Source organism: Cyprinodon variegatus, unplaced genomic scaffold (genome assembly GCF_000732505.1).
Source record: "Cyprinodon variegatus isolate N-32 unplaced genomic scaffold, C_variegatus-1.0 Scaffold356, whole genome shotgun sequence".
In the NCBI taxonomy this organism is placed as follows: domain Eukaryota; kingdom Metazoa; phylum Chordata; class Actinopteri; order Cyprinodontiformes; family Cyprinodontidae; genus Cyprinodon; species Cyprinodon variegatus.
Genome location: NW_015150809.1, coordinates 682,414 through 705,359, shown reverse-complemented (window position 1 = coordinate 705,359; position 22,946 = coordinate 682,414). Strand labels below are relative to the sequence as shown.

General features: G+C 38.0%; 2 protein-coding genes across 2 annotated transcripts; one reads left to right on the top strand and one right to left on the bottom strand.

Moving 5' to 3' along the window:
* Nucleotides 1–1,347: 1,347 nt before the first annotated feature.
* LOC107091901 lies at nt 1,348–5,510 on the top strand. Its single transcript, XM_015386112.1, has 12 exons — nt 1,348–1,475; nt 1,579–1,668; nt 1,748–1,935; nt 2,011–2,053; nt 2,141–2,237; nt 2,338–2,470; nt 2,578–2,642; nt 3,746–3,924; nt 4,001–4,136; nt 4,218–4,259; nt 4,339–4,366; nt 5,054–5,510. Exons 1-12 carry the CDS (start codon nt 1,393–1,395, stop codon nt 5,176–5,178), a joined length of 1,209 nt encoding a protein of 402 aa, XP_015241598.1. The 5' UTR covers nt 1,348–1,392; the 3' UTR covers nt 5,179–5,510.
* Nucleotides 5,511–5,652: 142 nt separating this feature from the next.
* On the bottom strand, nt 5,653–20,973 carry LOC107091900 (ATP-dependent 6-phosphofructokinase, liver type-like). Its single transcript, XM_015386111.1, has 22 exons — nt 20,719–20,973; nt 18,569–18,642; nt 18,392–18,469; nt 17,194–17,383; nt 16,899–17,064; nt 15,186–15,230; nt 15,007–15,115; nt 14,781–14,876; nt 14,502–14,594; nt 12,404–12,529; nt 12,227–12,291; nt 11,456–11,519; nt 11,206–11,352; nt 11,047–11,117; nt 10,840–10,927; nt 10,602–10,754; nt 8,985–9,149; nt 8,833–8,894; nt 7,863–7,974; nt 7,367–7,466; nt 7,165–7,270; nt 5,653–7,082 (listed from the first exon to the last, which is right to left on the bottom strand). The coding sequence occupies exons 1-22, from the start codon at nt 20,801–20,803 to the stop codon at nt 6,935–6,937; spliced, it is 2,343 nt and encodes a 780-aa protein (XP_015241597.1). The 5' UTR covers nt 20,804–20,973; the 3' UTR covers nt 5,653–6,934.
* Between the last annotated feature and the right edge of the window lie 1,973 nt (nt 20,974–22,946).

Sequence of the window (22,946 nt, the reverse complement as noted above, 5' to 3'; positions counted from 1 at the left end):
TATCTATCTATCTATCTATCTATCTATCTATCTATCTATCTATCTATCTATCTATCTATCTATCTATCTATCTATCTCTGCTGCCCTACCTTACATTTCAACAGGAGCATATGATATAGTAATATCAGAGTATTAATTAAGATGAATTTATTTGTTCCACTTTCTATTAAAACCTTACAAAGTATCAGCAGTAAATTGTGACTAAAGGCAGTAGTATCTAAGATTTAAACTGCTTTAACCTTTTTTTTTTTTTTTTTCTCGCGTAAATAAAGTTTATCTTATCTGATCTTTTGGGTCATGTTTTCATAACATGGCCATAATTTCAGGCTTTAATCCTGTAACCAAGTGTGATCTCTTGAGAAGTATGCAATATGGAGTAGGGGGAAGGCATCCTATATGCTATTCATTCAAATAAGTTTTGGACTGTCATAAACTATTATGTCAACACACTCTCAACTATCTGTATGTTTGGACAAAAACAAACAAAAGACAAACAAAAGTTTGATTTTTTTTTTCTCCAACATCGTAGAACACCATAACTCATAAAACTGAAACCAATGAATGAGGGCAAATTAGCGTTTCACTAATTCTTAATCTTAGGGGACTCTGTTAATATTTTGGTAATCAAATGTGTTGATATGAGGAAAAACACAACTGTTAACATTATATTATTGTTTAAATTTTTAGTCAAATAAAGTTTGTTTTAGCTTTATGAACAACAGATGAAAACATGTCAGCATGAGGTTCAATGCGGTCCTCTTGTTAGGTTGTCTTTCACATGAAAGTTTAAAAAAAAAATTCAAAACGCAAACTGTTTAGCGGGAAACTCTGTCTCTAACTTCACCAGACCTGTAACCTCTTTTTAAGGCTGAGTTTTCTCTAGTATTCAGCAGCTTAGCAAGTCAGACCTGCAGCAGGAAAGCAGTCCTTTGTCTTTGGATGCTTCCCTTCTCCAGTTTCTGGCATCTCAAAGTTTCCTGTAATGTCAGAGAGAAGCATTGTACAAGTCTGTTTTTGCAGCAATTTAGTTCAGAAGTTAGCCACCAGGTCCACTTATCCACAAGAGAGCAAACTGCATGCTCTTACACCCATGATTGCAGTCAATATCAGCATGGACATTGGTCCATGTCGAAAATTATTATCATGGTTTATGGCCCAACAGATGTGTAGCATTGTGTTCTGTTGAAATGTATTATGATTATGCTAGATGGTCCCAATTAAATGTAATATTTTGGCTAGAGTGTTTGATTCAGTGGGAGTGTTCAATGATATCCTCACTGAGCAGACCTTCCTCAGACATTATCTTTTGAAATATAGTAAAACAGGTATTGGGTTTTTCTTTTAACAGTGTACAGAACTTGCATTACTGAGAAGAAGTCTCACATTGAAAAGATGAAACAAGATATCAAGAATCTAGAAGAGGAAATACAAGTAAAGCAGATCGCTATAAAGTGGAATAAAGAAAAGGCAAAAAGGTACAGCAATGAAGGTCAACCATGATCAGATATTGTTTTAATAATAGTTATAATGTAGTGAGACTTTTTTTTAATTATGTTTCTGTAATTTATGACACTGCAGCATGAAGACGACCAACAACCTGCTCCTTCAGTATGAACAGACACTGAAAGCAGAACTGGAGAGTAGACAAAAGAGCTACAACCATGACCAGTAGGTTGTTGTGTCACTTTATCTATTGCCAGTGCATGTAAAGGTACGGAAATGAGTTGCTGATTTGGGCACCAACTAGGGAGGCCTACGAAGAGAGGATTGCAAGCTACATAGAGACACTGCAGTCACACAAAGAAGCCTATTTCCAAAACCCTGCCGCTCAGAAGCTCCTCCTGCTGCAAGCCGAGATTCAGGAAATTGAGAGCAGAATTAGAGACTGTGACGACCACATGATGATGAAACAGAAGGAGCTGGAACATCTTAATGGTAATGGTTATTCTGCTTTGCTCTGGTTCAACTCAAATCTTTACAGCTCTTAAACCAATAATTGTTTCTGAACAGGTCCACCTGTGATGTCTTATCCCTTAGAGAAGCTGCCAGACAGGTTTGGTTTGCAAATTCCTGCAAAAAATAATAATAAAAAAAATCTTTCAAAGCTTTTTATACTAATTCAGTTATAATCTCTGTGTAGTGTTTTAGACCAACCGCCAATGGCAGAAGAACAACCTGAGCAGCAAAGGGAGGACTGCTCCATTGACATCTCATCTATTGATCTCAACCAAACAGCTGTACTTCATCCATTTCACTTTTTAGAACCGCTAATATAAAGGTAATGTAAAGGAGCTTTTGCTCTCTAAAACTATATCAATCCTGAGTTTGCTTTTACAGGGTAGCCCTGAACCTACCAAAGAAGCAACCACAGAGGAGATGAATGAGGAAAACAAAGTCCAGGATTCCATCAGCTACCTTACTGCCCCTGAGCAGACAAATGAAGAGCAGATTTCTCATCAGCAGTCAGATGGTGAAAGATGCCCTAAAAATATGAATAAGTTCCAATTCCAGATGATTTAGCTTCAAGAAAATCCTTACATATGAACTTTTAATTACATGTTTTTGTTTTTTTCTCAGAGTTAGATCCATCTGAAGAGTTGCACGCTGCGGCAGAAGATCAAGAACTTTCACAAGAGGAACAGGTTTCAGTCTCTTTTTGTTAACTTTTGATCAAGTCACTGTATTATTAGGTTTTAGAAGACTTTTAACCAAGTTAGTTATTAAGTAACTGATTTTTAAAAGGCATAGTTTCCCATATTCATCGTTTCCCCAATATTAATTGCAAAAATGAATGTTGTTGATTGTTGATTGAGATATAAATATTATATATGTGTGTATATATATATACGTTGAAAATTACAGGTAAACTGCTACAATAACCCCTCTAAAGTAGGTAAATCAAAGGCAGCTTTGCATCATCATCATCATCATCATCATCATCATCCCTGCTAATGATGGAGCAGCATTCTAAATTTGCTTCCTTCCACAAAAAATATGCATCTTTTCAGTGTAGTAGAACTTGATATCATGATTTTCTTGCTCACAAGTCAAGAGGATGTTGAGCTAATGAGAAAGCTGCTGCCACTGTGGCTGTTTTGCAGCTGCAACAACCTGGAAAACTGGGTCTCCTTTTATTGATTTAACTCAAGGGTTGAATTTATGATTTGATGCATGTCTTTGAAGTATAAGCTGCATGTCTTTTGAGGTTTATCTCCAGCACCTTATTTGCAAAGGATGACAAATATATTTATATGGGGAGCAACCATATATATTGACTTTGAATGGGAAAATCTAACATCAATATGTGCAACCACCTACCTGAATGCTCTGTATTTAGCTCTATTAATCTTCCTATTAACTATATCCAGCTTTCCTATTCCTACTAAGGTGAATAATCTTAGCATGATGCTGCTACCACATGTTTACCAGTAGGGTTGGTTTGATTAGAGGATACAGGCCAAATAGTGCTGATCTCATATGACCAGAGCACCATCTGCCACATGAGGGGGTGGACTAAAGAGTACTAGCAGAGCAGCTTAAGCAGATTTACAGAAAATATTTTTTTTTACAGCATCATTCAAGAGGAACATGTAGCTCTATTTGTTTCCTGATTGAGTCTAAGCGATTTAACATTAACAAGAATACATTATTTTAATTCGGGTGTTTTTCTTCACATCCTTTAGCAATTGTGTGTTGTTTTGTGATCCACTCTGTCTAAATATGTTTTTACTCTTTCTGTTACAAGCTGCAGCTTCCCACTTCACCAGTTCTAGAGGCTGTCCCAACAGATGACCTGCAGGGTGAAGCCTCCGATGCCGAGGAACATCAAGGAGTCTACGATTTTCCTCACACTTCTATGGAAGCCAACCTAGAACCTCTCTCTACAAAAGAAACATCCGTTTCCTCAACTCCGTTTACATTCAAGTAAGATTTTCCGATTTCTTGGAGGCTTTAAAGCCAGTTGTTAACAGAACCTGAGACCGTTTATCTGTTGTTTTAGCTTCACTCCCACCAGCTCTCCTTGCCAAGGCAGAGCTGATTCCAAATCTCCAGCTTTTGTGCTCAATTTGAACTCCAACGATAGCACCCCAGCATTTCCGGGATTTGGATTTGATATGGGCTCATCCCAAGAGGAGGTAGGGAGTTTGCAAAACATTTTTTTAAATCTTACAGAGATCATTCCTTGGTTTTGAAGTTCACTCTAGATGTCATTGCAGGAGTCATCTTTTGGGTTTTCTGGCTCTTTTTTCAACGAGAAGGTGAGCTTTATACTAAAAAGTTTATAGAACAATCCTACAGCTGGAGCAAATATGCTAAAGGCTGTCAATTTGTTTACAGAAAGCATCAGAATCTAAACCAACAGGCAGTAAGTATATGTTCATATGCTGTTTTCTCTTTATATTACCTTTACAGGTGCATCTCAGTGAATTAGATCATCAGAGAAAAGTTCTTTTCAATACTTAATTTTAAAAGCTTAAACCGTTATTTAAATTTATTTTGGCTAGACCATTTGGTTCAGTGTGAATTTTCAATGATATCCTCACTGATCAGACATCTTTTAAAATGAAAATCCAAATTTTATCTAAAAAGAGGATTTCAAACTTAGTCTATTTTCTCTTTAGCCAGGATGTTAATGTCCTAATCCTGCATTTTGCTTTCAAATTGTCCAAATGCAGCCATTATGTTGGTCACTCATTAGTTCTACCTAACCTGACAACAGCCAGATGCATGTCTCGCTCCGCCTAGCTCAGCGAGACATGCATCTGGCTGTTGTCAGGTTAAGTTCTACCAGCTTTCCTTCAAGAAAACCCTTATTTAAAATACTAAAGATACAACAGCCTGTTTATCGGAGACCTTTTGTTGCTTTTCATCCTTGTAGAGGTTAACAGTCAAGAAATTATCTGAGAAAACAAAATGGTTTGGTTTTACCATCTGGAAACCACAACCATCAGAATATACCAGTGTCTATCAAATTCATGCATGTTTAACCTCCTGAACTATACAGGTAAAACGAATGAACTTTTCTGACATGCCTCTGTATGTGAACCTGCAGGTAACGAGTTCCTGTTTAACGCAGCGGAGCAAAGTGAAGACTTTCCGTTTGCTTTTACATCAAAAAGTCCTCAGTCACCCAAGGAGAACTCCAAAAAAGATTTTCCCTTCTCATTCAACTTCTAAGAAATATACAAGAAAAACATTCAAATATTTTATTAGGTTTCTGTTTATTTCCTTGTGTTGTTTAGTTGGCAGTGATGTTAGTTCCTGAATCAGATGTTTAATATTAAGGTTTAATTGGGTAAATTACACAAGGTCTATGTAATAACAGATACCTGGATAGACACACCATCATTATCAACTTTAAAAACACCAAAGGTTCATTTGTCTTTAAAGATTTCTCTTAAGGTACAGTAGGTGTGAATTTTACATCATTTATAGTGTAACAAAGTGTTTGTTGATCAGTTAAGAAATGGCTGTTGATTTGAATTAATACTAGATATATATTGTTTCAGTCACACACACACACAATATACATATATATCTATAAAAACAGAAAAATTAACATCTTAAACGGTCCCTTGAGTTGCACAGTCACATGAGTCACATAATATATTCAGATGAAACACAGAAAACTTGTAAAATGTGTTTTTTTTTCCAGGAATGACATGTTAAAACATTACCAGGATGATTTCTTTACTGAACGCTCCTGCTTACATGCTTTATGGCTCAGAATTTATGCAGTTTCATTCTGTGGTTTTAAACATTAAAAAAAAAATCCACCTAACAGCATCTACATTCATTTTTTTTTTTTGCATGCACAATTTTTGATAAATATCCTGTAAAACTTTGGTCTGTGGCACCTCTGGTTGTCTGGATTATAGCAGCAATTTGTGTAGGAAAAAAATTGTTCCGAGCACCTTGGAGGAAGTACAAAATTTCTCTGTATTAAACGTGTCAGTCAATAAATGAATACTGGTAATCAGTTTTGTTACTTGATGTTTAGCAGTTAGCATGACACTGATTAGTGGTATCAAACGTTAGAAAGTCCCATGTTCACTCAAGAGGAAGGTGACTGAGCTTCAGCGGGTAAAGCGTTGACTTTAGAGAAACAGGAACTGGATTCTCAGAGCCGCTGTGCTACGCCTTAGATAATCTGATTCTATCACACATTTTACCTGCCTTGTATTTGAGTGGTTTTATCAAGATACGCTGTATCAATTTAATATTTAAAAACTGCACTAATGTAAATTCTGCAGCTATACTGTGATAATGGTACCTGATCTCATGCTATGCTTTACAAAGGCACTGTCTGTAGCGACCAACTCACCCAGGCATGCTGAGGGTTAGGCAGAACACATGGCCTTATTTACAGATTTAATCACCCAATTCATTTGAACTCATTTAAACATCTGATCTACTCAGGAATCAAACTTTAGGCCTGAGATGGTGAGCTGATCATTACATGGTAGAAATTATTAATGTGTTCCGTTTGACACAGGAACAGTGTTGATTTTACAACCTTATTCCCAGTTTTCAAAATATGGTACAGGGACACATTGACATGATTCACATCACAGTGTTGTTTGAATTTCACAGAATTGGCTTAATGTTTTCACTCTTGGATTTATATTAAGTATTTTAAGATAAGCTAACATGTATGGCAGGATAATAAACAGTATGCCAGCAGCTTAGCACAAAAATCTACCAGTATGATAGGAGAAAGGAGTCCTTGTTTCTTGGGTAAAGTTAAGGCAGATGGGATTCGGATGGAGCAGAATAAAAAAGGTAAAAACCCCATGTTGGTGCAGAAAAGGCCATTTTGTTCAGAGGAATTTTATACACCACGCTTTTAGGCACCACAGTTATGAGTGAAAATGGGACGAAGGAGGGAAATGTAAAGGTTAAAAACTGCATACAGAAGCATTTGTCAGAAAGCCTAGTATCCAGCATCGATGCTGATGGAGCGTCGAGTCACATGGGCCATCTCTCCAGGGACATATTCCTCGAAATTAGTTTGATACCTCGCCAACATCTTCAGCATCGGCCTCAGATTGAACCACCACTGAATCTTGGGCATCCGGTGCCTTAAAAAAAATAAATACATAGAAATGGTTAGGCTTAAAGTTTTTAACACAAACAGCCGGTTTTGATTTTTCTACTACTTACTCAAAATCGGTGATGGCCTTTAAGTCAGTCACAGGAATGAATGAGACGATCTTCCTGTTCAGGCCGAGCACACACGCTGTGTCCGGGGAGTTGGCGAACACGCGGCCTGGAGTAAGAAATGAAAATTAAAAAAAAAATCACTCTCATTGGCACATATATTCAGGAAGCTTGAGCAGTTTCTGTTAATACAGGGAGACCCTACCTTGTCTGTAGTTTTCAGTCAACCTCTCTGATATCCACTGGATTGCCCTCACACCCAACTTGGTGCCAAAATTCCGATCGAAGGGAGAAGGAGCTCCTCCCTGCAGCAATAACACACAAGATACAGTTGACCCCAAACATGCATCGTGTCAAATCAACAAATTTAGTTTAATAAACAGTGTGCCAGCAGCTTAGCACAACATTTGGAAAAATAAAAACCATGGCTTTATAGCTTAGCACTATTTGGAAAAATACTGAGAAACTGTGGAAGATTTGGAAACAAAGTTTATGCACCTTATAAAGATTAAAAAAGGTAAAGATCAAAAATATTTTCGCTTTGGTTGGTTATAATTCATGGGAGGGATAAGTTGAGAGCATTTTAAAAGTGTTGGGGCCTTTTTCTCCTAGTGGTCTTGTTTATTACATCAGGTAAATGTGGTATATAAGGAATATATCCTCCACAATAAAGCCATGGTATTTAATTTTAAATACTATACCTGCTGGAGGTGTCCCAAGACATTAACCCTGCAGTCGAAGACGCCCTTCCCTTCCTCTGAATACAGCCTATAAATAAAATCCGTAGTGTAGTTCTTGTGGCAATACTCGTTCCTGGTTTGAAGATGAACAGAAGTATTAAGTTATTACACAATCATGTCATTGTATTTCCGAGGTGAATCTAAACTACAAATACTTTAAAAACTTAGTTTGGAAAAAAAAGAAAAAACACTAACTCAGAGACAACCTGTAAATCACCACTTTCCTTTAGTCTTTAGCAAATATCATAGAAAATAAAGCTAATAAACATGTCATTAATGTACGCATGCCTGCCTACTAATAAACACAGCCTTTAGAGTGTGTCCCCACTGAGATTCATCACACTGACTGACCACAAGAGGACAACTGTTAATAGATAACTCAGTGGTTAAATCCCACTTAATGTTTATGTAATCACAAAAGATCCAGACAATTATAAAATGAGAACTTTATATTTAACTGAACACTATTTAAAGGAGTTCTTCTCAGTCTAGATAATCAAAGTGATTTCCTTTAAAGATTTTAAATGTTTCTAGATTTGACAATGTTTGTCTTAACTTTTAGTTATGCGAACATTATAAAGAATAATTGAAATAATACATGAAAATCATCTTTACACTGCGTAAAGTCTTAAAGGCAACGCAGATGTCTAATGAAGGTTGTAGAAAGTCCTAACTGTAACTTCAGAACCTGGCAGAAATTGAGCATTTTAGTGTATTTAAAAAAACATTTTGCAAAAGTAAAATCTAATGACAAGAGGAGGCGAGCTAGAAACGGCTCATACGTAAACAAGTCCAGCTTGTTAAAGCGTTCTGCCTAAACTGCACTGTGCTGAATGCATCACTTGCTGAGGCCAGTAAAACATCCTCAGTCTGGGTTTCTGAACCAAACAGCAATATACTGAAAAACAGGAAACCACAAGATGTTACACACCGTAGTACCAGACCTCTCTGGATGTCCTTCTTCATCTTTTCAGCCAAATGCTCCACATTGGTCTATCGACAGGACACATTGAGAGAAGATACATTAAACTAACAGGAAAAAAAAACTCAGAGAAAAGGGTTTTGTTTTCATCTCAGCCTCACCTTGAGGTCATGGATGTTGAACGGCTCTTCAAATATGTAGGCAGCATCCGCACCCACGGCGATAGCAGTTGAGGTTGCCAGGTAACCACAGTATCCGCCCATCGTCTCCACCACGAACACTCGCCTTTTGGTCCCAGAGGCAGACTGCTTGATCTTGTCACATCCCTGAAGAACAAGTTAAAATGAGACCAATTTACTCAAATAACGTTTTCCCAGAGAATAGACTTTCTGTCTTTTAGCCTGTAAATGGTTGGAACAAAAATACTTAATACAGAAAAATAGAGTAGAAAAATCACAATTTTAAAGCAAGATTGAGTGACATTTATTCAGTAGGGGGGTTTTAGATTAGTAACTCCCAGGTTTAGTGGTGTAAAAATCAAACATCGCCCTCCATGTTTTAGAAACTGATAGCAGAGCACTTTGGACCCGCAGATTGAGAAGCCATAGACCTACTAGTGAAGACAAAGAAACATTCACTGCACTAGATTAAATCCTGTATCAGAGAACTGAAAATATGTCTAATTAGCTAAGTGACAGATCTGTTTGGCTGATTACAACTTTTAGCACAGTTGTAGTCAAAGGCTCCTCAAAATGCAGTAAAGTGGTGCTTAGGTCACATGACTGATCCAGCAGATTTTTTGAGAAGAGCTGGGTCTGTGTGTTGACCTAAAAATCATTCAATACATCCCAAATTAAGCCAATACTTAAGGTCAAAGGTTAAGCAGCAAAACTTTAACCTAAGTGGGGGTGTTTTCCAAACTCAGATACATTTTTATTAGACAAATCAATAGAAGGATCTTTAACCATCCCTCCTTACACATCTAAATAGATTTTCCTTTCTTTTTTGGTTAACTATATGATTAAGATCTGTGTGACAGAGGCTGTAGAAGTATTGCACATTTAGTGTCTTCTGAACTGTGTGTCTCATTGTCTGTAGAAAGTGATCTCTCACTTTTCTCTTTACTGTATCAACCAGGCCATCCATTGAAATGTGAAGGCACCTGAAAGCCTCCAAAAGCCATTTAGTTATCAGAGCATTACAGATCTGTACACTACAGCAGACAGGAAGTACTTTTCCTCACATTCTCTGCTTAGTTCAAACCCGACGCTTGGAAGATTTGTTGATAAAACCTGGGGTGCCATATGGCCAAGTGGTGGAGCAAAAGCTCAGTATTTATCTAATACTGCCAAAGCGCTTAGCTAAACTACAGAAGTTTGCATTTCTGACAGAAGTCTTATTTATGTGTCTGCACTGTTTAATGGTTATAGAAACTTGATGACTCCTGATCCATGGATTCTCTGCAGCGTGCTAACAAAGTACCTTGGAAGCCTTTCATGGCAAATTAAATGTGTCCCAATTAAGTAAAATGTTTAATTACTTGACTTTATTTACTTTAAAATGGATTATTAGAAGTGTTTCCCCACAGATTAATATATCAAATAAATTTTTTTTTTGTGTGAGATTATGCCACTACAAAAAAAGATTAACTTAATTCAAGGCTTTCAATGACTCTACCAATAAACGTGAGGAGTTTAAAGTCTAATCTATCTGCCTATAATTTGTGTGATTCAGTAGGAAGGTGAACCTTTAGCTGATCAGTCTTGGCTCAGACGTACCTCCATGGCAGCATTAACAGCAGTGTCCGCTCCCAGACTGAAGTCCGTTCCAGGGACGTTGTTGCTGATGGTGGCCGGTACGACACACATGGGGATGCAGAGCTCATCGTAGTGGCTCCGGGCTTCATACAGCTGCAGCACACCTTCATATCCCTTTGAATTCAACAACCAATTTGTAACTCTGAAGTCTTTAACATATAATATTCACAGGTGCAAAAAGGAGTCTTTAGTACAATACCTCAAACCCTCCGATTACAAGCAGGGCTGTGATGCTGTACTTGTTGATATTCTCTATAATTTTTTCCATACATGTAGCAGGACGAGTTCTGAGAAAGGCATACAAATAAAAACAGAAAGGAAATAAATATTACCTGAAGTCTATAGTTTGCCCAATAATATATTTAACTCTTAGACAATGAGACAGAAAGTAGCATTTCTCTTTTACCGCTTTGTCCCCAGGAGTGAACCTCCTTGGCCCGTCCATCCAGCCACATTGTGCCATTTCATTTCAAATATCTGTAGGACAACAGTTTGTTTGAAATTATCTGCAACTGTTCAAATTTAGCCAAAACAAACAAACAAAAATAATAAAAGACATCCTCACTGATCCATTGGCGAGTCCTTCAAAGCCATCATGGACACCATAGACCTTGTGTCCATGAGCAAGAGCAACTCTCACAGCTGACCTGACTGCTGCGTTCATGCCTCCAGCTGGAGCTCCGACGTTCAGGATGGCCACAGCGTAGTTACTCTGAGCCAAGAGAGGCCGTGTCAGACAGACATTATGATCTGAGACGGTTTCCATATTCAAAGATAAACAACCATGAGTTAAAGCTACAGTGTGACGAACTAACCTCAGCAGTGACAGGCTTTGGGAAGGCCAGCAGCTTATAGATGTTCCAGTTGTTCTCAAAACTCCTACAGAAACAGAAGTCAGATTATATTAAGGCCCGGCTACTGTCCAACCAGACACAGCCGTACTGAGATCATTTGGTTGGAGAGAGATTAACTAAGTTATGGCTTAGATTTCACCTTCCTGCCCTGAAATATGCAGATGTGCCCTTTGACAAGGAACTTAACCCCCAGTTACCAACTACTTCGTTCTGATTTATTAATTTGACTTTTAGTGCCACATGAAATTCAAATTGTTTCTGGAAAGAGAACATTGAACTACTGAGAAACAGTGAAGAAAAAAAGTGAAACCTAAGAACAAAAAAAAGTTTTGAAAAAAAATCAAGTTTGAATCTGAAAAGTAGTTTTTGCTTTAAAAACAACAAAAAAAACCTTTTTCAGGGTTTAATTTTTTTTTCCACTTAACTTTTTATTTCCAAGAATATATATATTTTTTCTTTTAAAAATGTTTATTCCAGGACCAAGCATACTTATTTTGCCAGAGAAATTTTATTTTTCCAACAAACTTCTTTTTATTTTAATATTTTTGTTTTGTTTTTGAGAAACATTACGGCCCCAATTTAGTCCAATTTCAGAGCTGGTTATAGGATAGATGTATAAAAGATGTGGTTCTAAAAATCTCCATCTTCAGAAAATACACTTCAAAACATCACTGAGTAATGAATTAAAAGTAATGTAAAACTGTACAATCCAGTGTAATTATCAGTTCTTACCCTCCGCGAAGTTTAACAGCTTCATCAAATCTCTTCTCATTCATGGCCTTCTGCACCAACTTGGTCTGCATAAAGTTTAGTTAGAAAACATAAATACATTAAAAATGCTTAGCCCCCCCACTATAGCACATGATTACCATCCATTTTAGTCAATGCCACCAGAGAGAAGACGCTCACCATGTCCACACACTCCATGAGAGGCAGACGGATGGCATGGTTGCCAGAGAGGCCGATGACACAGGGTGGGGTGTCTGAGGTGGCCTCCATCAGGGCAATAACTGCCTCCACACCCAGCTTGGTGCTCTGCATACACACACCCACACAAAGAGGAACACAATGGTTATAAACAAGATGAAATTTAAGATGCCTGAGGATAACTGGATTAAAAGGAGTGAAGATTAGAGTAGACATTATGAAAGTTTCCATTATAATCAGTGTATGGATTTTATACAAGTTATTTATATTGTATGAACACTGTTTTTAGGACAAACAGGTCAAATTCACTTTTAATTATATACAGCTCAGTTTGGTCCATATTAACTCAAGATTAAAGTCAGATTTAAATCCAATCAGGAATACAAACTTATCTATTTTTACATTCACTTGAACTTTTGTTTAAATAGTGGCCTGAGCAGGGCAGGCAGCGTTCAATGTTGCCCTGATCATTGCCCCTGTGGTTTCATAAACAGACTGATGTTGTATACACAGTCCTGTCAGGCAAGACGTTCAGACTTCTATAAATAGGGGAGAGCAAACAAAACCTCCAATCTAACCAGCATTTAATAGAAAGCCCTCAGAGATAGGGGCTGAAAAACTGATCATCTACAACCATAAGAATATTTACTTAGTATATTTAACAAAAAAAGACAATATTTAATGAGAAATTTATGATGGAACCGGCTTTATCACATTATCGCCTTGTTAATTTTCTTAATTGTGTTCTTTAGTCTAAAGCTGAATGTTTTTTCTAATATCTCTGGGTATAAACCAGATTTTTGAAGAGAATATACAAAAGAATATAACATTTTAGTACTCTGTATTATACCCAATACTGTGCAAGGACAAGATAAATTATATTTTTTAAATGTTTTCCACCCAGCAGCCCTGAAATGTATTACAATTCTTTGGATGCAATTAGAACCACGATCCCAAAATGTAAGGAAAGTCTACCAAATGGACCATCACTCCAAATGACTACCTTTATTTTATGCTGGGGTTAAGCGGTATTAATAATATAAAAAGGTACAATAAGTGGACTTTGGCTTGTAAAACCAGCACTACCTTCCAAAAGAAATTACTTTTAGGATATATGGTAATGCTGAAACCACATGAATCTGCAGAATGCTTTGCAGAGATGTTTATTTCATGTTAACATTTTTTTCTTCATTGTATTCTTACTTGAATACAGCTGACTGTAAGGTGCCCTGCTAAAAAATTAAGTATAAAAAAACAGCATGCTCTTCAATGAGTTTATAAAAAAAAAGGTTTAGGAAGTGTGCATTGATGCAGAAACAGCAATAATACTCTAAACCACGGGTCTTTAACGTTTGTCAGGCAAAGGACCCCCAAACTGATAGTGAGATGGAGCAGGGACCCCCTAATTATATTATATGAAATAGTGTTATATCAAACTGGTCCTATAGTCACTCTATTACAGATGGAGTCATGTAAAAAAAGTAATTTCTCCCTGGGATTATAAAAGTATTTCTGATTCTGATTCCTGGTTGATGGGACAGGTGTTGTGAATGAAACGGTGCCCAGCTTGAAAGAGCTCCTGCGTGTCGCTGAATGTGTGCATTGATGACTGAAAGACATCTTCTGCCTCCGTTTATCTGTTTACTACTGTGTTTTGAATTCTTAATGTGGATTTAAAGGCATTTCACTTAGTGGAAAAAAAATTGCAGGGGGGAATATTAAAAAAAAAAAAGAAAAAAACTCTAATCCACCAAATCTTTTGTGACCCCCATGCAGGACCTCCGTGGGCCCCCTAGGGGTCACGGACCCCCAGTTGAAGACCTCCGCTCTAAACTGGACATCTGAATTCAAACAAAAGCTTCTATAATCAGCAGAAGAACCTACAGCTCTATGTTAACAATCATAATGGCATTTTGTTTCTGCATTTAGCCAAACCAAAAGGCCAATATATAAAGGGTAAAAAGGTACATAGGTGTTCAAATTCTAAAAGACAAATTCAACAGGTTTAAGACGAACAAATAAGTTCCAAATGCTGTAATATTACCAAATAAAAGAACACTTTTTTTCAAGTGCCGCTCACCAGGATTCTGTCAAATGCAGACGGAGTTCCTCCTCGCTGAACGTGACCCAGCACCGTCACTCTGGTGTCATAGCCCAACCTCTTCACCACCAGCTTTAAACATATGTACAAATATATCAGTAAATCACCCATTTCATTTTACAATGAAGTACAAAGAAATGTAAATGCACTAAGGAACAGTCCTATAGCAGGAGCAGGACTATTAATGTTGACTAGCATGCCCCTTTCTTTCAGAAAGTCATTTTCAGAGTTATTCAGTCTGTAAAACAAAGAACTCACATCTTTAAGATAAGCTGAAGAGATCGGTTTTCCATTTGAGTCAATGGCTCCCTCTGCAATAATTATGATGTTGAGTCTTGACCCCTTGTTTCGGCTCTGAAAGAAAAAGAAAAAATATTTTTAAAAAGTCAAAAAGCACAAGCATGGTGCTTAGATTAACCTTCAGGCATTGTGAGTAAGGGTCCTACGGTGAAATCTGGGTTATTTCTGTGTGTGGATGCCGTACCCTTTCCAGACGAGCACACATGCGGTCCTCCCAGCCCTCCAGCGGAGGAGCCTCTGGAATGAAGAGCCAGTCTGCTCCAGATGCTAAAGCTGACACCAGGGCCAGATACCTTCAGCCAAAACACACCAATTAATACCACTGCATAGAGAAGAACAGTGAATAATCTACGGCTTACTCACCCACAGTGGCGACCCATGACTTCCAGAACAAAGGTGCGCTGGTGGCTGCAGGAGGGAAAAAGTAAAGTAGCATTAAAACATTTTAAAAAATCAAAACAAAGAAAAACTGCGAGCAAGTCTGGACAAGTTTTGGAAAATACCATCTGCTGAGTTTACATCGCTAGGGGCCCTAAACACAAACGCATTAAGTAACAGTCTTACTGTACCTGGCAGACCTGAAGCTCTATTACGCAGAGAAAAAACGTGTTTTATCATCACATTCTTTTAACATTAAATATATTTTTTTTAAATCATGATTCATGCTCTTAGGTTGGAAGCTGGATGTAGGTAACAGTCTACATTTAAAATAATAATAAAAAAAGAAAAACTATTGTTTTAAACATTAAATCTGATGTTTGTGTCTGTTAAGAGGCTGGTCTGTGAAATAGTTGTGCAAACAGCAGGTGATACAATTTCTGGTTCAACTAAAACCGTTAAAATTGTTTCTAACTGCCTTTGGTTGCTTCATTTAAATGTGATTGAGTCTAAATTAGTCACTGATTTCACCATAACTGCTTGGATGAACTACCGTAATTTTCTGAGTATTAGCCGCATCTCAATATAAGCCGCAGAAGCTAAATTGCGCGCTTGCAACGTCCGTGTTTCTCGCTGTCGTTCCGTCTCGTACCGCTTGCGGTAGAAGTCTGCTTCCGGAGGACCTCCGCATTCCCGGGCACGAGGCTACCGTACTTGTGTGTTGAAGGAAATGTGACGTCAACATGGTGGATGGTAAAATCCATAGATTTAGGTATTACCCTAGTGGCCGTTAGCTGTAAAAGTCCATAGATAACCTCATTGTTATATAAGCCGCAAGGTCGAAAAATGGGTGAAAAGTCGTGGCTTATAGTCCGAAAATTACAGTATGTCTGATTCAGAGAACCTATTTACTACCAATAGGAAACAGATCTATATTGTTTTCCTGAATTCAAAATAAACTGTGAATATTGAAAATGATATATATAGCACAGCAAACGGTATCGTATTAAAATATGTACATCCTCTACACATTTTAGGATCTATCAGATTACCGCAAATAGATCTAACGGTGTTTTTATCTGATAGACAAAGCATCACATTATTATAAGGTGGAAAACATAAGTTGTTTACATCATAAAACTACTAAGAAAAAGGTGGCAAGCAGCACGATCAATTAGCTGCCATGTTTTTTGCAGGACTGATCTGTATTCGGCTCCACCCATCTTCCCATTAATTATCACTAACTTCCTTGTCCCTGGTTAAGAAAACCATCACTAAGCATGATGCCGCCATGACCGTATTTCGCTGTAGAGAGGGCGAGTTTAGGGATCCGAGTTAGTTTACTGTAAGACATAACAAAGAGCATGCAAGTCGAAAGATTCTTGCTTGGAAAGAGTTTTAGCTATGGTTAAAAAAATTGCATTTTTTAACTGAGTAAAGCAGGTGGAGACAAATGCAAAAGGCGTATTACTGGAAAGTATCTTGATAAAGGTGCTGAAAACAGATACCTGACACAGTTTATGGATAATTAAAAAAAATAAATAAATAAAAAACCTTGCATCCCTTTTCATCTAGGTCCTAATTACTACAATATTAACTTCCTGATATTTGGGGACATAAAACCGTAATAAACCACATGTAAGCTGTAATAAATAAGAGCTTTTATGCATCACAGTACAGCTGTTTATTGAGTCGGACCTGTTCGCTGTGGTCATGATGGCGTCGACTATCTCCATGATACGATGCAGTGCAGAATCAGCCCCGATGGTCATGTCAGTGCCGCAGAAGTCGTTGTCTATTGATCCCACGAGTCCCACAATGTTCAGGTTGTTGTGCTGCTTCGCCAGCGTGTCTGTGATCCTCCCTGAACATCCACAGATGTCATTTCCTCTTTAAAACTAATTATACAGCAGCGGTGATGGCATGAACAGTAGATTGATCAGACATCCTGATTAAAAACAGCAACTTCAGCAGATCCCTGTGAGGAGCTGACCTTTCTGCACGAGCTCATCCAGCAGGCCGCTCCACTCGGAGCGGAAGATATTGGCTCCCGTCAGGCTGCCGTCTCCACCGCACACACACAGGTTGGTGATGCCCTTCTTCACCAGGTTGAAGGCGGCTGCGATGCGGCCCTCACGCGTCTGGAATGACTTGCAGCGGGCGCTGCCAATTACCGTGCCCCCCTGCAGCACAGACAGCAGTGAAAACCAACCAAAACAAATGATCTGCTGCTAAAACGAAAGGCGGGATCACATATTTATTTCATCAGCTATTGTGACAGTGAAAGATTAGCACTGTGAGATCATGAAACGTAAAAGAGGGAGGACAAATATTATCAAAGAATATGCACTCTTCTAATGATGAGTGATATTGATAAATGATGAGCTAACCTCACCTTTGTTTAGGCCGAATTTTAAATAACTTTTGTTGTTTCTTAACTAAACAGAAAGGGATCAACCTGACTGGAACAGCAACAAAAAGACGCCCATGAGCCACCCATTTTTACATCATGTCTTTTAAATCACGACCCGCATGATTGTCCTCCAAAAAAAGCAGCAAAAAACCACCAACCAGCCGGAAAAAAGAAGACTAAACAACGACTACTACCCCCCCCCCCCCATCACTTGCAAAACAGTTTAATGAAACTCTTTGGAACTATTTCCAGTTACAATAGCAACCTACTGGAGCACCACCCATCACTTTTATTACTTTGTTTTTTTACTAACAGGGTTTTCTATCAGACAAGCTCAGGCTTGTTTTGGAGGCACGGATTGATGAATTAGCATCTAGTGCAGCAAAGGTTAAAAAAAAACAATGAAATCTCTGAAAATATTGCTGCAAAATGTGGCTTCGCTTAGGCTTCATTTTACTGTTTAATTGTAGCAAAATATTTGCTTTTACTATAAACAGCTGTTTTTCAAAACTATTGAATGTGCACAATAAAAACAAGCATGAAGACAAGATGTCAGCAGAACTGCCAGATGATGTCTAGACCCTAACGTACCGCATCAGAGTGGGCTGAAGATTTCATTGTTTTTTTTCTAGAGCAAACATTATATACTAATGAAAAAATAAATGTGTCTATTTTTAAATCTGAACCTGAAAGATCTAAAGAGGATCTAGTATAGCTAAATTATATGAAGTTTCCTGGTTTTACATAGAAACATCAGAGCATTTGCCTTTCAACCCACCAGCTGGATAATGTTGGTCACACTGTGCCAGTGGGCAAGCTTTATGTTGTCTCCTCCATCCACTAAGCCTTCGTATCCCTGAAATATCACAAGAACATTGCAATCAGTCCCAGCCAAGCCATAAAAGAGGAAGTGACGGCGTGTAGATTCACTCGGGTCGTAAAACTCTTCATTTACCTCATGGATGAGATAGACCTTGGCCCCGACATAAATGCCCATTCTGGTCACAGCTCGGACAGCGGCGTTCATACCTGGGACACACACCGTTAGAATTAAATGACATCCAGCTTCAGTTGATTTGCACACCGCCTTTTGCATCATTGTTTTATTTTTATTTTTTATGTGAAAAACAAACTGTGTGCAGCTGCATTTTACCTCGTTATCAGTTATTGGGCAAAGGTGCCATTTGCCGACAAGATTTGTTCCAGCAGATAATGACACATAAGGCTTACTGAGCATGTTGCAAGTGGGGAGGGGAGAAGTGCTCACATTTAAGCCTTTCACTATTATTACGTAATCGAGTGAGCAAATCTTTGAGTTGGCTGCGATTATTCTGCAGCAAAAAAAAACCTCTTGGTTTGTTTATTATTTTTTTTTCTTTATCACTGAATTTAGAATAAACATAGGGAAAGCAAGTCTTCTGAGTTGTAACCATATCTATAGCTGCTAAGACAGCCTGTTTGTTTTTAAATCTGCAGTGATTTAGATGATAATCTACAGATTCACATATTAAACACGGAGCTCAGAAAACAGCAAGGAAAAGTAGCATTAAAACGGCTAATTTTACAGACAACAGTTGTTTCAGCCAGTTACAAACGACATGTTTTAAGGCCAATAACATTTAAATTTAATATACAAATAATCAAAATGTACCTCTGTTTAACTTATGTAACAATAAAGCTAGTTCTATGGATCTCTACTCAACCAGATGACCATTTTCTGACATTAGACCCAAGGTAACCCAACACCAGAAGCTCAAAAACATTCACTGGCCTTACAGGTTCTAGCAGCCATGATGATCTCTCTTCAAGTCATGCCTTAGAGGAAATCTACAGTTTCTTATGAAAAACAACTGCTTGGCATGTAAAGAATCTGTTAATCTTAACAGCAGTATAGCAGGTAGACTGCTGTTAATCTAAATAAACTACTGCCCAACACCTTCTTAGATGTTCAGGGTAAATATGTAGCAGTGCGTGGATGTGAGTAGGTTTAAACTAATAAAAAAATCACAATCATCATAAAAAACTATAAAAATAGTAAGTCAGCTTCAGAATCAGTCATAATTTGAATATAAAACAAATATACAATTTTGAGAGTTTAATAATTCCATCCATCCATCTTCTGACACGCTTAATCCCAATTGGGGTGGTGAAGGGTGCTGGTGCCCATCCTCAGCTGTCTAAGGGCAAGAGGCGGGGTACAGACAGGTTGCCAGTCCATCGCAGGGCAACACAGAGACAAACAGGACAAACAACCATTCACACACACACTCACACCTAAGGAGAATTTAGAGAAGCCAATAAATCTAACAGTCATGTTTTCGGACTGCGGGAGGAAGCCGGAGTACCCAGAGAGAACCCATGCATGCTCAGGGAGAACATGCAAACTCCATAGAGAAAGACCCTGAGCCGGGAATTGAACCCGGAACCTTCTTGCTGCAAGGCAGCAGTGCTACCCACTGCATCACTAAGTTAGAGTTCAATAATTAAAATCCATGAATCAGCATTAAAAGTGTTTTTTAAGGCTTAAAATGACATATTAGATTTGGGATTAGAGACTGAAGCTGATACCAAGCTTTGCATCACAGCAGAAGTAACTGCACTTCTGTTGCTGCATCTGCTTTACATGATTTAATAGAGACATTTAATTCAAAACTAAGAATAAATGTTTTGTTATCATATTTCAACAAGAATAAAAACAAACATAGATAAAATTTCAAAATAAAGGAGTTGAAGCTTGGAACTTGCGGTTATTTCAAAGATCTTAGCCTAGTTCATTGCATGGGCTGTCAATCCACACAGGGCCTCTTGGGGGCCTCGTCTTTAGCCCTCTCCATATCCGAACCTCATTAACTTTTTAATATAATGTTATAAACGGCAGGAAATTGACCCACAATTGACCTTTTGCGACATTTGGCCCAGATTCTAATTCTGAACATAAAAGAATAGACACTGCTCATATCTGTGAAGGTGAAAATGAGCTCCTCCATGTGTAAACAAACCCTCTGAGGGGGGGGTCAGATCTGCACTGCAACACGGTTTAACATCCACACATTCAGCAACGGCTGAAATCATCAAACATCTGAAGATCAGGAGCTTTAAGGTCACCTTGTGCATCTCCACCGCTGGTAAGCACCGCTATGGCCCGACCTGCTCCAGTCATCTTCAGCTTCTCAAAGTCCATGGAAGACATGATGACGTCAAGACAGCGGAATGTGAAAAATGAAAATAAAATCCCGTTACTTTAGGGTCGATAAAATAAACGCTGCAGTCCCTGCTCCGTGTTTTCCCAGCTGGTCGCTTCCTTGTTGGCAGCGGGCTCAAACCAAACCCTCGTATATCCGTGGAGTCCCCCCTCCACCCCCACTGCAGTTACACCTCTCCGTGGACTGACTCCGCCCTCATCCACTCAAAGGAGCGTTTCAGGGAGCGTTTATTTTACATTCCAGAACCTCCCGGAATTACCGTTTCACACTATTTGCTGAGATTTCCACGCATACCCGCTGAACCGGGCTGTTTGTTAAAAAAAAAAAGGGAGGGGGGTTAATTAGCAAGTAAACAGTGAATAAAATAAATCGCTTTAATCATGCTAATCGTATCAACCGAGTCGTTCATGCAGAAACTGCCACACCCTTTGTAAAAGATAACCATCCTGGTCTTGATTACATTAAGGACATCTATTGAGGTGCGTTTGAGTGCAGCTTCCTGCGACGTAAAAAAGGTGGAGCCTGAAAAAACAGGAAAAAAAAGAAAAGCCTGGTGAAAACGTGACAGAGCAGCAGGGGCTCATGTCAGGAAGATATAGCTGAACTACAAGTTTTTGCTACCCGCGTTAGTTTCACAACGTTTCTGTTTAAATAACACAACTGAGAACAGGAAACTACTTCCACTTCAATGGCAACGGCAATAACTTGTGCAACATCTAATGTGCAATTAGTATTTAATTCCCCATATATATATATATATATATATATATATATATATATATATATATATATATATATATATATATATATATATATATACATATATGTGTGTGTGTGGACGCACTGTAAATAACGTATGTACCTTTTTGACTACATTTCTCCATTGTGAGATCAATAAAATCAATCAATCAAATCCAGTAGTAAGATGGAGTGTCATTGTATAGGTTTTAACTTTTTTTTTTTTTTTTTACTTGAAATCAATCTAAATCCTAATTCAAAACAAGCAAATACCACAAAATGATTATCAAAATATTAATGAAAGGAATAAAACTACATTCCTCCTGGTTTTGTTTAATGTTTGGACAAAAGCCAGGGCTGTTCACCTTAAAGTTTTTTTTACGGTCATAGGTGACACACAACACAGATGTTTTTAGACGCAACACATTATAGTGGCCAATATTTCAAATTTACAAATGAGAAATCAATGCAGTTGTGGAATTTATAAGCTATTTTCCTGCTGCTTTCGTATTTTAGACCAATAACGCAAGGGTGTAACTTTGTGATGAAAGTCGGTGGGGACACTCTAAGGGTGGCAGCTGATGGACCTATAGTAACTCTACACAAATGAAAAATTTCCAAAAATGAGCTGAATCATGTATTTATTGAATGCTTTCCTATTGTTGAGAACACAAAAGAACCATAATACACTGATATTTATAGGTAGGTAGACATTAATGTATAAAAAAAAAGGATGAATAACAGCCGATTCTGATGCCAACAGCATATATTATGTCTTCCTAGTATGGAAACTATTTCAGTTTCATTCATCCATTCATCAATCAACCCAGGAAAATGTGGATAAATTGATGGATGTTTTCCCTATCAGCTACATTAGTGAATATCCTCCTTCAAAAGCAGCAAAATCAAATTTAGAAATGTGTCCCGCAACATTGCCAAAGTCCAGTTATTGAAATTATTGGTGGGGACATGTCCATACCAGTCCTTCAGAAAGTTACGCCTGTGCAATAACCACAGCTGCATTAACAAAACTTACTAGGTCATTTTAATTAATCCTGCTTGGAGATATTGACTAATTTAGCTGTAGAGCTTATATAGGCATTAACATGACTTGGGGCGTAGCAATTGGCTCCCATTTTAAGAGCCAACACCATCAGTTTGAACAAATGTTTCTGAAGATGCTCTCAATTTAGAACAAAACTACATCGTGGGCGTGTCAGAGCAGCACCTGTTACATTTTTCATTTCTCAGGAGAAAAATAGCCAACATAGCGCTAATTTAAGGGCAGTCTGTGAAATGCTACACTGAAGAAACAGCTGACTCATGCTTTTCTTGTCCTCAGTGAGAGTTCCAGCAAACTAATCCAAGTCTTTTTTCCTATTTGTCCTTTTT